This window comes from Antennarius striatus, chromosome 21 (genome assembly GCF_040054535.1).
Source record: "Antennarius striatus isolate MH-2024 chromosome 21, ASM4005453v1, whole genome shotgun sequence".
NCBI classification, from domain to species: domain Eukaryota; kingdom Metazoa; phylum Chordata; class Actinopteri; order Lophiiformes; family Antennariidae; genus Antennarius; species Antennarius striatus.
Genome location: NC_090796.1, coordinates 5,895,306 through 5,910,297, shown reverse-complemented (window position 1 = coordinate 5,910,297; position 14,992 = coordinate 5,895,306). Strand labels below are relative to the sequence as shown.

The 14,992-nt window shown below is 39.3% G+C and overlaps 2 protein-coding genes and 1 non-coding gene across 3 annotated transcripts; 2 read left to right on the top strand and 1 right to left on the bottom strand.

Moving 5' to 3' along the window:
* Positions 1 to 75: 75 nt before the first annotated feature.
* pdap1a (pdgfa associated protein 1a) lies at positions 76 to 4,234 on the bottom strand. The gene is made up of 6 exons (XM_068305470.1): positions 4,062 to 4,234; positions 3,272 to 3,354; positions 3,123 to 3,194; positions 2,903 to 3,027; positions 2,023 to 2,174; positions 76 to 1,792 (listed from the first exon to the last, which is right to left on the bottom strand). The coding sequence occupies exons 1-6, from the start codon at positions 4,072 to 4,074 to the stop codon at positions 1,767 to 1,769; spliced, it is 471 nt and encodes a 156-aa protein (XP_068161571.1). The 5' UTR covers positions 4,075 to 4,234; the 3' UTR covers positions 76 to 1,766.
* A 232-nt stretch (positions 4,235 to 4,466) lies between these two features.
* Positions 4,467 to 4,539, top strand: trnar-ccu (transfer RNA arginine (anticodon CCU)). Its single transcript has one exon. It is a non-coding gene; the product is annotated as a tRNA-Arg (tRNA).
* Positions 4,540 to 4,649: 110 nt separating this feature from the next.
* Positions 4,650 to 14,236, top strand: plbd1b (phospholipase B domain containing 1b). The gene is made up of 11 exons (XM_068306090.1): positions 4,650 to 4,779; positions 5,457 to 5,679; positions 5,975 to 6,058; positions 6,489 to 6,627; positions 6,734 to 6,880; positions 7,835 to 7,979; positions 10,492 to 10,692; positions 12,919 to 13,059; positions 13,150 to 13,335; positions 13,479 to 13,585; positions 14,060 to 14,236. The coding sequence occupies exons 1-11, from the start codon at positions 4,692 to 4,694 to the stop codon at positions 14,234 to 14,236; spliced, it is 1,638 nt and encodes a 545-aa protein (XP_068162191.1). The 5' UTR covers positions 4,650 to 4,691.
* Positions 14,237 to 14,992: the final 756 nt, after the last annotated feature.

The following is a 14,992-nucleotide window of genomic DNA, read 5'->3' as shown; positions in this document are numbered from 1 at the left end:
AAACCTGCAACAAATTTTATAAACTCCTTTTAATTGCATTTTTTGTATTTCATTCCAGTTTTGTCATTCATTTTCTGTCTAGTTGAAGTACCCAAAAAACTAAAAATATCTGGTATCTGAATTACATCAACAAATTAGCTTTATTTTACTTTATTTCACTTTCTCCTTTTACCTTTCACTCTAGTGAAGTTTTCCACCGTCACCATTTCCTTCTGTAACTCTTTCCTGAATGTAGACAACGTGATGATTGTTGAAGTCAACACAGGTCAGAACCTGACGTCTTTGTAGTGTACATGTACAGTATAGGACGTCAGCAGGCAAACCCGTTTCTGGAGACTCACTGCCACCTCGTGGTGACATTACCACACTGCACCGGACGAACAATTAAAAATAGTCAACGTGTTTTGTTCATGCATCACGACCTGACCAGACTGACAGAATGAGTCAACACTATAAAAACATCTACAATTTGCTCAGAAAAAAACAACATCAACGTCATAATCACTCCTTTATTAATTCATTTATTTTTAAAAATGTCAAACACAACCCTGAAATCTTTGGGAATTCAGTTTTATGTTCTAAATACATGTCTAACATTTTATGGTTTCAGTTTGTCCTTTAAGCTAATTCCATGTTATAGGGAATACTGTTTTCATGATCAAGGCATCACCAAATGCCCCACATGCTGAGTCACCAGTTTGTGTACACCAGAATATGTGCACTCGAACTCAGCATGGGGTATTTGCACCTTAGAGAGAAATACAGTGAGGTGGTCCTGTGTAAACTTTGAAAAGGCAACAAGGACACAATCCTTCCTACAGAACCACAGATGGGTGTATCCGTCACTGAGGCAGATCGAGACAATGCAGGAAAACCTACAATATTTGTTTCCAAGTTCAAGTAATGTCCCTGATGCTTTGAGCGATGGAATATAAAATATTTTAAAACTACAATTGACATCAATAACAGTATTTGATTATGTAAAGTACAAACCTGGGTTAAAAAAAATCAATTAAAAAAAAAAGAAGCTAAATGAGCTAAATATTTTCCATTGATTAACTGTGTGGTGGTTTGAGGATTGCCAAGTCTTCAGAATTGAACCTTAAATGAAAGGGGACTCAATACAATATAAAACTGATACTGGGACAAAAAAAAAAAAACCTGATTGAAAAAAAAAATCAAATTTGGAGTATTGATTATTAGATGGGAAAATAATTGGTGGAAAAAGATAGCAATGATTTTTTACAATAGCCACAGATCTAAATTGTGTTGCATCTAGAAATTCAGTTAATCTTCTGATCAGTGTTCCTTCCTTCATCCACACTTTCTTGCCTTGTAAAACAGGCAACGTGGAAAGAAAACTATAGCACCAAACCAGCCATCATGCACCTCACTGTAATATCTGTTCAGTCACTATGTAGCCTGCATGAAGTATCCTTGTAAAGCAGTATGAACTAAATCAAACAGGAGTAAATTGAGCATCTTCAGAACTGAATCCATGTCTGGGTGGGGGCGAGGAAAGAGACAGTGGAGCACTTGGAAAACCTGCAATTCAAGAAAACTAGAGGCTTCCCAAATGTTTCTTTCCTCATCTTGCTTTGCTCCAACTGTTTTCCTGCCTGGAACACGCCGTGATGGAAGAATCACGTCCTTCTGATGTGAAGCACAGCCCTAAAGTGATGCCACCTGGATTGGTCCCCTCCACGTCTCCTCGACTCGGCATCCCTCTGAGACTGACGTGTGTGTTGAAGCTTTTTGGGGGTGGACTAGGGCTTTCCTTTGGCTTCTTCGGCTGTTAAACAACATAGACAATAAAGTAAAGCTTTAAGATGCATATTTCCCTAAAGCTGCACAAACCCACTTTTCCTCCAAGAAAAACAAACCTGCTTAAAATCTATGTTATTAGAAATCATTATAATAATACAATAATGCCTAGCTATAGTAATGACTGCATGTGAGAACGTGCAACAACCTCAGAGCTGGTGTTGCTTTTCAATTCCTGTTCCTGATCCATCGCCTCACCTTTCCTGAGGTCTTCTCTCTTCTTGGCAGCGTCTTCCCTCTGCTTCTTGATGATGGCCAGTCGGGCCAGGTCGGCCCTGGCCTGATCAGTCTTCCCCTCATTGTGCAGCTTCATGTAACGTTCCTTTGATTTCTGCTTCTCTATCTCTTCTCTGACAAGCACAACATCAAAACAAACAATATATGCAAGTTCTATCATGCTTATTGAACATAAAATAAAAATCCTGATTTCCGAACACAGTCAAATACAATTTGTTTCAAATTTTGAATTGAAGACTAAAAGCACTTATTCATTTTCTTGTTTTGACAGCTCAAATCTATTTACATTTTAATCTTTTTTTTGGTAATGTTTTGGAATTGAAACAGTGAAAAAGATTTGGGATTGTTAAACTCAAACTTTATGTCTAACATTTCAGGGAAAATGCCACTCTGGCTATGTTTTGAATGAAAACAGTGACATTCAATGTGCAAAGATGTCAGCTAATGAAATGCTTCCACATGAGGAGAGCAAACTGTGATGATCTACTTGAGTGAACCACATGTTTACGGAAGCCCCCCAGCCTCACAATTGCAACGGTCACAATTGCAACGTTGTGGATTCAACAACCTTTTACAACCATTTATTTTAATGATGAGGTTAACAATTTGTTGTTGCACCATCGCTATCTGCAGGACGTCCCTGTAAACATGTATTCCCAAATTTGATATACTTTATTGATCCCATACTGGGAAATTCCCTGCTAAAAATGTGCATGGCACGTGATGAAAATGTTAGTGAATGTAGCTGCATGTGTGAAGGTAGAAAATTTCTTGCTGGGTCTTGAAGATTATACCAGTAATTCACTGGTAACTATGTGTTAAAAAAATGTGTGACACCCACCTCTCCCTGCGAGACAGCTCTCTGGGAGCACTGACGTCTATTTCGGTCACCTTCTTGTTCTTCTGAGACACTCGATTGGGATTTTCTATCTCTATAAGCCCTTCCACTCCACTTCTCTTTTTGGTCTGCACACAAAAAACAAAGGCACCTATTGTTGAACTTCACCCAACAATTGCTGAACCAAGTAGCTGCATGCCCATCATTTTACCCCTTTACTCACTTCATAGTCATCCTCACTACTGCTGTCTTCAGACTCTGAAGAGCTCCCTTTTTCTGCACCAGCAGTTTCCTCCTGCAACACAGACATGAATTCACAGCGGGCCTGATCTGAAGGCAACACTGCACCTGCCATTTAGCTCTTTCACTCACCAGCCTTTTCTGCTCCTTCATTTGTCGGTCAATCTCTTCGGGATTGCTAAATTGCTTCCCTCGACCCTTGTGGCCCTTTTTCCCTGTAAAAACAAACAAACACATAAATTAAAGATCCTATCTCTTTTCAATTTGTCATTGTTGAAGCACTTTATATACTGTAATGTATTTCCTGTTAAGGGTTGCATTTACATTAAGGCAAAATCATCCATGGTAACATGGTATTAAAGGGGGCAGATGTCATTGCTATTAGTTACATTCTCAGAAAGTAAACACATTGGCTTGTAGTCAGTAATACACATTTTTGACCCCATGTTGCTGCCACATGTCCAGTTTACGTGGGGTGCCGTTCAGAGACCACATACGTGATGCTCACTGATGGCCGTGGCGAGTGAGTTGGGTTTGAGGTAAAAAAAAAACACTCGGACATTTCGCTACCGGGTACTTATTCGGAACAATAGACAATCGACATTTGGCATTAATGCTACTAAATCTGTCCGAAGCGGTCTGTAATTATCATGGTTCCTGAAATAAAACATAAACAAATATCGAATAATTTAAAAAAGATTGCAGGTGATAATATTTTGAAGAAGCTGAAAGCAGCGCTGACGTGAATACATTAATCACAGCTCCTATGAGCTCGGTTTTTCATGAACAGCTCATACCTCGCTAACCGGTTAGCATGCTACAAGCTAAGCATGTGAGAGTTCAAAGGCAATTTGTACCACTTGCGCTAACAACTTCCTAGCTAGAATTAGCCTACTGAAAACTTAGCAGTGACTTGACTTACCGCCTCTAGGCATTATTTAAACAGCTTGTAAGGATTAGACCCGCTACGATATGGAAACAGCAGTGACTGATGAACAGGCGACACTGACGGCTTCAGTGACGAAAGAAAAGGCTGAAACTACTTTGTCTCTCCCGCTGTCAGTTCTCCGCAGAACAAACGTAGGAGCTGTTCACTTACTCACGACAAGTCTGCGCATGCGTGGTGAGGATGCGTCAGCCAATGGCTGCCAACTGTTTATTTCACTGATATAAATTAATATCACATAGTCATCATCATTATCTGTAGCGTTAGACGTAAATAATTGTTTAATATCACAGAATGGAGATGAGAACAAACAATGATGACAAAAAGTACACTGTTGTGGTAAGGATATAATTACGAGTGACATCACTACACAGCTATGTAGCCCCAGTGGCCTAATGGATAAGGCACTGGCCTCCTAAGCCAGGGATTGTGGGTTCGAGTCCCATCTGGGGTGAATGGTTTTTGCCGCTGAGTAACAATGAGGGAGAGAATGGCTTTAAGAGGAGAAGACATGGAACACAATTGAGGCGACAGCATCCGAAAAGTACGGATCGACCTCCTCACGATTTTTTGCTTCTCTGGAGGAACAGCTTAAATGCCAAAAGCATGCAGGTTAACATGGTTAACATGCAGGATCAACGCATCAAACTGTGTTTGCTGCTGAGCGCTTTGACCGCATCAGCGCGAACTTACCGTGAGTAACGCTGTTATGTTATATCTTTATGTGACTGAAAATATCTATTGTTGACTTTAACCTGCTGTTAAAATCTATTGGTACCTATATCAGTTGTTTTTAAAATAAGTGTACTGTACTTTACATTGATTTAGTCTATTGTATTCAGTAATTTTATATATAACTCATAAAAACATCCTTCAAGTAGCCCCATTTATTTATTTATTTATTTATTTATTTGTAAGTATGTATGCATGTATGTATGTATGTATGTATGTATGTATGTATGTATGTATGTATGTATGTATGTATGTATGTATGTATGTATGTATGTATGTATTTATTTGTGTGTTTGTTTGTTTGTTTGTTATGTTTACTTACCCGTTCCCTGTACTTGCAGACTTATTTGTTTGTTTATTTATTATGTTTACTCACCCTTTCCCTGTACTTGCAGACTTAAACCCCTACAGTTACACTAAACAGTTTTAAGTACTTATTCTATTCGTATGCCCATACAGTGGCACTTGCTCATGTCAACAATATACTAGTAGATAATAATGAATATCCATATGACATAAACCAGTCAAGCAACAAATATGTTGCTGTTTGCTTATCGTCTGTTCTATTGTTGTCATAGCATTTTCTTACATAATCTGTGTTATCCAACCTCAACCCTGGGAATCCTCCTGCAATGGTAGAGTCTCAAGAGGCCACTGTGTACTGGGATGCTACCCACAAAAGTGTGATTCTGAAAGAGGGGGTGACAGAGACTAAGGGGGGAGCCTACGGCTACTTCAATGACACTCTGCTAACGACTGGATGGGGAGTCTTGGAGATCTGTGCAGGTCACGGAGGAATCTCACAGGATGATGAGACCACCTTCTTCCTAGCTGGGTACCTGGAAGGTTATCTTACAGCTGGGTGAGTATTACAGGTCTTTAGATGAACCGCAAATAAAGCTGAGTCAGTGTTAACATACTCCAAAAAACAAAACAATAATTAAGAATCTAGCTGTGCCTAATTCTATTGCGCATATAATTCTGAAATATATTATTTATTTAATTTTGCATCACTGACTTGATTTGAGTATTTAGATTACTTTCTGATTACAGTTTTGCCATGGTATCTTGTCACTGCATCACCAGTGGATTGTGTTTACAGTACTTAATGTCACTAAATTACTTTACTTCCCATTGTTCTCATGCTTTCTCCTCAGACAGATGTTCCAACATTACTCCAACATGTACCCTCAACTCATAAAGGATGAGAGGGTTTTGAACCCCCTGAAGACATTCTTATGGTACGGCCTTCCTACTGGTTGAAGATTAACTCATAGTTTTAGATTTACTCTAATCCATTATTGATGTACCAGAGGTTTCTGAGATCAGCTTCTTTCAAACGGCCGAGACCTGACCTGTGTGGTCCAGATCATTTTTTTTTGCAGATAAATGAATTTCTTGTTTGAAATGCTGAATATTTGGTTTTATGTTTCAATTTTATATCACAAAATTGAAATCTTTTGTACTTTTTTCAGCTTATTTTTTAAAATCTATCCATCCATCCCAGTTTTTTTTTTTTTTACCATCACTCAATATATAAAAAAGACACACGGGCAGTGATTGTTGCACGTCTGAATTCAGATGCATTGAGTTGAAAAGCAATTAAAAGCAATATTTAAAAAAAAAAAAACCCACCCAAAAGAGCCTCTCGGTTTTCTAAATGATCCACAGCAAACAGGACCATTGGGCCAGGGAGCAGGTGAAACTGAGACACAGCGACCCCCGGTGGACACACCTGGGACTGATCCTGGCCCAGCTGGATGGACTCCACGCTGGAGCTGCACACTGGGCCAAAGGCAAACACAGAGAGGTGTGATAATGTGTGTATGTGTGTATATATGTGTGAAGGGATGGCGAGAGATCTGTTGCAGCATTATTTAAATCTCTGCAACTTGCCCTCTCTCCTTCCTGCTCAGCCTCTATCAGTGTTTGCCCTCCAGTTTCTGAATGGGGTAGGTGACCTCTTGGATCTCATCCCAGCTCTGATGCCTCGCTCCAACTCCTCCACAGGGGCCAGTGGTTGGAGGATGCCAGGAATGGGCCACTGCACTGCTCTCATCAAGGTTAGGCCAAGCTCATTTGGCTCAGGGTGTGAGGGGGGCTTTGGAAGGCCTCAAAAGAAGTCTAATGAGTTTTATTGTCAACACTTGTGCAGACAATAATGAAAGTAACGGTTGGTTTAGAGGTGGTATTTTCCCATCTATCTACATCAATTCAGGTACCAAAGACAAAGAATAAAACGGAATGAGGTTATTGCTTGGTACAGTCTATAAACATGTTTCACGAGATTGAGATTTTTCTTGTGTCATTAAACCACAAGAACCTTATTGTTGGCATTTTTCAATTTATAAATGTAATTAAATAAATGAAAGGCCTCTGACCTGCATCATGTTGTAGTTTTTTGCTTAAAATACAATTATTAGGAATACCTGAAACACTCAAAGGTTGGGTTTGTGAAGGCATTGTGACAGAAATTAAAACAGATATTTACTCACAGGAAAGCACATCTCATAAAGAGACTTCAGAGGTGTTTCTTGTAGTTCTCCATGAGACAAACAATCAATTTTTATGATCACTGTAAGACCATAGACTTTTTTTCCCCAGTCCTCAATTCAGCTCAGTAGAAACCACCACATACAATCTCATTCATGTCTTACTCTGATCGCAAGAGGTGATCTCAAAATGAAATTTAAGTCTCCTCTCATCTCACATAGGACTTCTTCTCATTGTAATCTCGGTTTAGTTTCAAAAATTCATCCTCTCATTTTTTTTCTTATGGTAGCAACAACAGAAGCTGAAGTGAATTAAAAAAAATACAATTCAGATGCAGAAGAATTCTAAAAATGAACGAGGATGTACATAAAAGCACACCTTAGTTTTTCAAGTTCTTGCAGGATGAATGAAACATTTTACTGGATTACTGCTCTAGTCTATTGGAGAAACCATCACTGCCAGCTTCAGTAGCTATGCACACGTTGCCCTCACCACATGTCATTCTGGTCCTCGCTGTGTCTCAGGTGCTGCCAGGCTTTGAGAACCTGCTCTTTGGCCACTCCAGCTGGTATACATATGCAGCCACCATGCGTATCTACAAACACTGGGACTTCAAGCTGTCCGACCAACACACTGCTACTGGAAAGATGTCCTTTAGCAGTTACCCTGGTAAACACACATGACCTCACATCCATTTACACTAAACACATGCAATATATATAGTAGATGCTACAGCACTCTGTGAATATGAGCTCCATTTTTCAATTGTGGAGCCTGACATCATCTGAGGTGAACAGCTTGTCTTTAATCCGCACGGTTTCATTTCCATTTTGGAAAATATAAACGCTGACCTCAACAACTTTAATCCAAATCTTCAATGAGTACTTTCTGCTTAAAATAAATTCTTCTCCTAAGCACTCATCTTATTCTGTGATAAAAAACAAACAAACACTGCAATGTTATTTGAAACAGGATTGTATGAAACATATTTGTGCTGTTACGTCAGAGGAGGACGACTAATTTCGAGGGCAAAGAGTTACAGATTGGCCCAAGCTGTAAAAATCCTCTTAGAGTCTCCGATGCTATCAGGACATGGGTACTATTTTTAGCATGGATATCACATTTTAAATTTTAAAATGTAGAGATGACATACGCTGCTGCGACTGGAGGCGGTGTGCGATCCCTGCCGTCATCCCAGGATTCTTCCTCTGACAATGTGAACCATTTTACAGACACAGAACAGGGCGAACAGAACAGGAAAAAATGCTATCTAAATACTTAATGTAGAAGAAAAAGGATGGTAGAAATGTTCTCCTGCTGGTGATGTTTATTATTGATAGCAAGATCACAAAGGAACATTTATTATTGATAGTAGAAGCATCAGGAATGGTATTGAAATATTTCTGTATTAGTAAGGGTTATTAAAAGGGAACAGGAATGTCAAAAGTTGTAGAGGTATTTCCTTCTACATTTATTTGCAAAGCAGTAGCAGTAAGTGTTATTCCATCATGCCAGTAGGTGTTATTGCAGCATACCAGTAAGGGTTGTTCTAGAATACCAGTAAGTGTTATTCCATCATACCAGTAAGGGTTATTCCATCATGCCAGTAGGTGTTATTCCATCATGCCAGTAGGGGTTATTGCAGTATACCAGTGTGGGTTATTCCACCGTACCAGTAAGGGTTATTCCAACATACCAGTAAGGGTTATTCCAGCGTACCAGTAAGGGTTGTTCTAGAATACCAGTAAGTGTTATTCCATCATACCAGTAAGGGTTATTCCATCATACCAGTAGGTGTTATTGCAGCATACCAGTAAGGGTTATTCCATCATACCAGTAAGGGTTATTCCACCGTACCAGTAAGGGTTATTCCAACATACCAGTAAGGGTTATTCCATCATAACAGTAAGGGTTATTCCAGCGTACCAGTAAGGGTTATTTCAGCATACCAGTAAGGGTTATTCCAGCGTACCAGTAAGGGTTATTCCATCATACCAGTAAGGGTTATTCCAACATACCAGTAAGGGTTATTCCACCGTACCAGTAAGGGTTATTCCAACATACCAGTAAGGGTTATTCCATCATGCCAGTAGGTGTTATTGCAGCATACCAGTAGGGGTTGTTCTAGAATACCAGTAAGTGTTATTCCATCATACCAGTAAGGGTTATTCCAGCATACCAGTAAGGGTTATTCCAGCGTACCAGTAAGGGTTATTCCATCATACCAGTAAGGGTTATTCCAACATACCAGTAAGGGTTATTCCACCGTACCAGTAAGTGTTATTCCAACATACCAGTAAGGGTTATTCCATCATACCAGTAAGGGTTATTCCAGCATACCAGTAAGGGTTATTCCAGCATACCAGTAAGGGTCATTCCAGCATACCAGTAAGGGTCATTCCAGCATACCAGTAAGGGTTATTCCAGCATACCAGTAAGGGTTATTCCAGCATACCAGTAAGGGTTATTATTATTTCTTTACACCAAGACGAGCCAACCAGCTGCTGACTACTGCTGTTTATTCCTGGAGGAATAAGTGAATGTCATTTTTTTGAAATCCTATTACATAATTATCAGTAAGAAAGTTGCAAAATATGGAACTATTTTTTAAAAATACAGTGAAAGAAGAGTTTTATTGTAATATATACTTTTGACCTATTTCACTTGCACATGTCTGCGTGGGTTCTCGACGGATTCTCCGGCTTCCTCCCACCGCATTTTACCACATGTTGGCAGCAGATACAACCTGTAAACACATTACCAAATACAGTATTATTAAGATGATGGCGTCTGTAAACTACCGTACACCCAACACCTGTTCATTATAATCCATTTAAACTTGTTCGTGTCCATACATAATATTTGGTTCTTTAGCTCCTAATTTTTTCCTGATTCTTTTGTCTTTCTTGGTGCTAGTTAGGTAGCGTTCTCTGGGTTTTTAGAACTTCTTTACTCCTGCAGATGAAAACAATGACTTATTATCTGGATGTATTCAAGTGAACTAAAAGCTCATCCAATGTTTTCCTCAACAACATCTCAGCTCCGCTAGTGAGTCATACAACCTGCATTCCGGCTGCAGGCTACAGGCAGCAGTACGAAATGATTTCATCCCACGCACCACAACATTCCTCTCTTCTATCTCTTCCATCCATCTCCATTCCATCTCGTCATCTTCCTTCAGGCTTCCTGATGTCTCTGGATGACTTCTATCTCCTTGGGAGCGGCCTGCTAATGACTCAGACCTCTATTGGGGTCTTCAACATGTCTCTGTTCTCACAGCTGACTCCTCACAGCCTCCTGACCTGGCAGAGAGTACGCCTGGCTAATAACCTGGCACACAGTGGGGAGGAGTGGGCCCAGATCTTCTCCAAACACAACTCAGGTGAGGAAATAACTCAAGTCTCAAATACAACAGTAATGTCCAGTGGTCTCCCTTTATAAGTGCATAGACGTTGACTTCTAGACAAAACATCAGAATCCATTTACACAACTAGTGTTATTTTGCAATGATGAAATTTTTTTTTTTACTGTTAACCACCTAGTTTTACTTCAAACATATTTTTTCTTTTATTATTATTTACCACATTTATGCTTAAGATTATGGAGCAAAAAGTATCTCAGTATTACAACTGATAACACTGAGGGTCACAAACATTTAAGCTATTACTGCATTCCATTCTGCTGGAACAGTGTCTCAGTCGTAGTTGCAGCCTGTCCAAAACATGCTGATATATTTCCAGCTTAGTACAACAGACCATAAAATCATAAAAATACACCAGTTAAACAGGTGACCACAGAAATGTGGCAAACATAATCAATAATTTAATCACATATCCACCTCCGTTTCTTGGTTTGTTTGCTCATCAGTTCGTTTGTTTTATTGATTGTCTGTCAATGTTTTTTTTTCTTTATGCAAGGTTTATTTATTCATTTTCAAGTTATAAATACAGATGTAAACCAGGGTAAAAATTGCCACCCACCCAACTGCCCATTCCCTTTCCCTTGTTGTAAAAAGCTCACACCAGAGATAAATTTAAGCAGAAAATTAAATTGGTGGTATCTTACATAACAGACACAGGATGGTATATTTGTTGCTAATGGAAAAACCTTGTAAACAGAGGTCCTTCATTGAAGAGTTAACATTGCCCTATAATTGATATATAGATATATGTCCTGTACATGCTAGGCATATAGGATTAATAAAGAAAAATCAGATCATGGGAGTGTTTGCAAATCTGTAAGATATTGTATAAAAGAACACCACTGCTTAAAAAATCTACTTGTCTCCCCACGTAGACGTCTGTCAATGGTTTTTTGATGAAAGCTTCTGTAGGGATAGAGGGCAGTCCAAGAAAGACGGCTATGTTTTTAGGCAGCCTGGGGTGCTGTTGTTTTAGAGTTAGGGTTAAACAATGCTCCAGGTCACTGTGCTTTGAAAACACGGGGGAGAACTGGCCAATGTGATCCGTCAGTAGGTTCTGTATGTACTGTAAATGTCTACAAGCACCTGTGATGGCCAGCAGGCAGTAAACACAAGAGTCTTTATCATGTCTGGGTTTTAGGCTAGGGGTTTATCATCTGTGCTTGACACAACTCAGGACACAGAGGGTCACCTTGTCTCTTACACGACATATAAAAATGTGCAATGGTTTCCCTGTACGTGTCTAGAAACAACTCAATTTGGACTAAAAATTATATTTTTTCCATTTGCTTAAGTTGACTAGAGGTGGCACTACTGACTTCATCTAGTAAGGTTTGCTTATCCAACTTCTCTATTACTCTTCTGGCAAGATAATGACTTAACGAAAACTTTTTTTCAGTTCCGAACCATCAACTATTTAGTTCTCAAGAATCCATCGAAGTGTCAGCTGGGAGAATTTAAGAATGATCCCTGTTCCCAATTGTCAAATCACACCACTTGAATTATTAACCATGACTAATAAGTATGAACGCAAAGATAACAAATCAGTTTACAAAAAGAAAAATGCTTTTAAAAATGTCCTTGTGAAAATGGTGCTACCAGAGGTCCTTTCTACTTGAGGCTGCTGGCTGACCCGCCATGTAAATCGCTGAGAGGCTGTCGGTACTGGTTGCATCACCAACGCTGGCCTTCCCCAGCAGCTGCCTTTCATAGTGGCATAATTTACACCACAAGGATGGTGCTCTAGACTGGTGAACAAAGGACCAAATTCAATCTATCTGCAAGACAAAAGATCGGCTCACAGGTGTGAATGCCAGGTTTGCAGAGAACGCTGGACAACCTTGAGCAATGAGAAAGATTACTGAATGCAAAGAAACACAACGTGAACCAAATGTGGAATTATACATGGTGTGTAATGCATATAGTGATATGTATTCAAAAATGCTTTCAATGCAGGACATAAAACCAATATATTCAAATTGATATGAAGATATTCACCGCATATTTGATGACCAGTGACCATCAAATGTTACCAGTGGCGTTCCAATTCAGGAGCCACCATTAAACATGCTGTAAAATATGGTGACAAGGCTGAATCCCTGCTTCTTATAATATTCAAGTCTGTTAAATTATTTAGACCTTCAGAATGCTGTGGATAAACAGAGCATGCAACCATCTGTGTTTCAGGTTCATATAATAGCCAGTACATGGTGGTGGACCTGAACAGGGTTTCTCTGGGGCACAGCATCAGGAATGGAGCTCTGACTGTGGTGGAGCAAATCCCTGGGAGGGTGATGCACTCTGATCAGACTCAAGCTCTACGCAGAGGTGAGAAACACTCCTCTTTATCTGTTCATATGGGTTTTACAGTTTGATTCGGGATGTTCCAGCGACACACAACCTTTACACGTTTGGCAGGTTATTGGCCGTCCTACAACATACCGTTTCATGTTGAGATCTACAACCTGAGCGGGTACGGTGTGATGTGGAAGAGATACGGAGAAGATTTTTCCTACGACCTCTGCCCCCGAGCCAAGATCCTGCGCAGGGACCAGGCTAAGGTGTCTGACCTCAGCTCCCTCAAAAAAATCATGCGATACAACAGTAAGTGTAAACTGTGGTCCTACACTCTTCTCTTATTTTTTAGAATTTCCTTGCCTCACTGGGCTTCAGAGATGTGACAGAAACACAAAAATAATTTGTTGCACTGCTTCTGTTTCCATCAAGTCAGGCTTGTTGTGTTTCAGACTACAGGAGAGACCCCTACTCCAAGGGCCATCCATGCAAAACCATCTGTTGCCGTAACGACCTGAGACCAAGGAGGCCTCGTCCAGGAGGCTGCTATGACTCTAAGGTCAGAGATCATCAGTGTCACCTTAGTACTAGTTTAATACTGAAAAGTTATTTTATATCCAAGGACACAAAAGTATAATCACAAAGTGTTGCACTGACTTGTTTATTGTTATGTTTTTTGTGATAATGTGAGAAATAATATCAATTTTGATCTTTATTATTTAGTAGTTTTCAGTCCTTTCTGTTCCTGGCTTACTGAAATATTAAACCTGGAATGATTTTTCTTTTGTTTTGTATTCTCTCACTCACAATTAATATAACATTAAAGATCCTGACATCACCTTTTATCTGGAGCCACTTCTAAAGTGAATCTGTTCTCCTATTTTTCCCAAACTTTCCTCCAAGTTTCATTAAAATCTGTAAAATTTCTGTGTGATAGTTTGAACAGAAGGATGCTAGTGAAAACACAAGCTCCTTGGAAACTCAGTCACTCATTCGCTCCTTCTTTTGTACCCACGTCTCTCACGTGTTACAGGTGACAGATTATCAGATGGCTGTCCAGCTGGTGTCAGAAGCCATCAATGGTCCCACCACACAGGGGGGTTTGCGCCCGTTCTCATGGCGATCCTTCAACCACTCCAATCTTCAGGGTCTCCCCTACACCTACAACTTTCCCTTCATCACCATGAAGCCCAGGCTGAGTCGACCTTAATGGACAACAGAGAAAAAAGATTTAAGTAGAATTTTTCACGATTTTCTGTTGGAGGTATCAAGAATTCTAGCATGTTCTAATATGTCGAAAATGTCACAACACTGCAAATTGCAGGTTGGCAAAATATCTTATCAATGTTCCTCTGATTCTTCAAACATATGATTGAAATGCAAAAATAATTTAAATTCTCTCACATTGATCACCATCATAATGGAAAATTAGTTTAAGATTCCAAAAGTTTTAAAAGGTTTAAAACCCATAACTCTGCCATTTTCAGTGTTTTGAAATCTGCTTACTGTATTTGTTTCTGTAGTACAGAACACCAGCCATCACACACACTAGTCTGATAGTCCACCTGGGGTTACTACTACTACGTTAACTGCTATAATTCATCTCAGAATTATACTGTTATGATAGCGTGCTGCCACAGTATCAGATTGTCAGTACAATAGTATGTGTAAGTGCTGTGCTTTTTTAAATCCTTTATCAGGAAAGTGATTTTATTTGGTAATTTGATTTTGTACATGACATAGAAAAATTATACACATGGAAAGTTTTGATATATTCTCTAATAACTCATACGCTGATTTTTTATTTATTTTCAAAATGTTTTAATGACGGCTCTATGAAGGGTTAAACTGCGTAGATTTTCTATCCACAGTTATTTGGATTTTTGTCCTCAGGAATTTGTGTGTGTGTTGTTTTGTTCCCCCAAAAAGTACTAATTTAATTTGTTGGTTGGTTTTGTTTAAAATC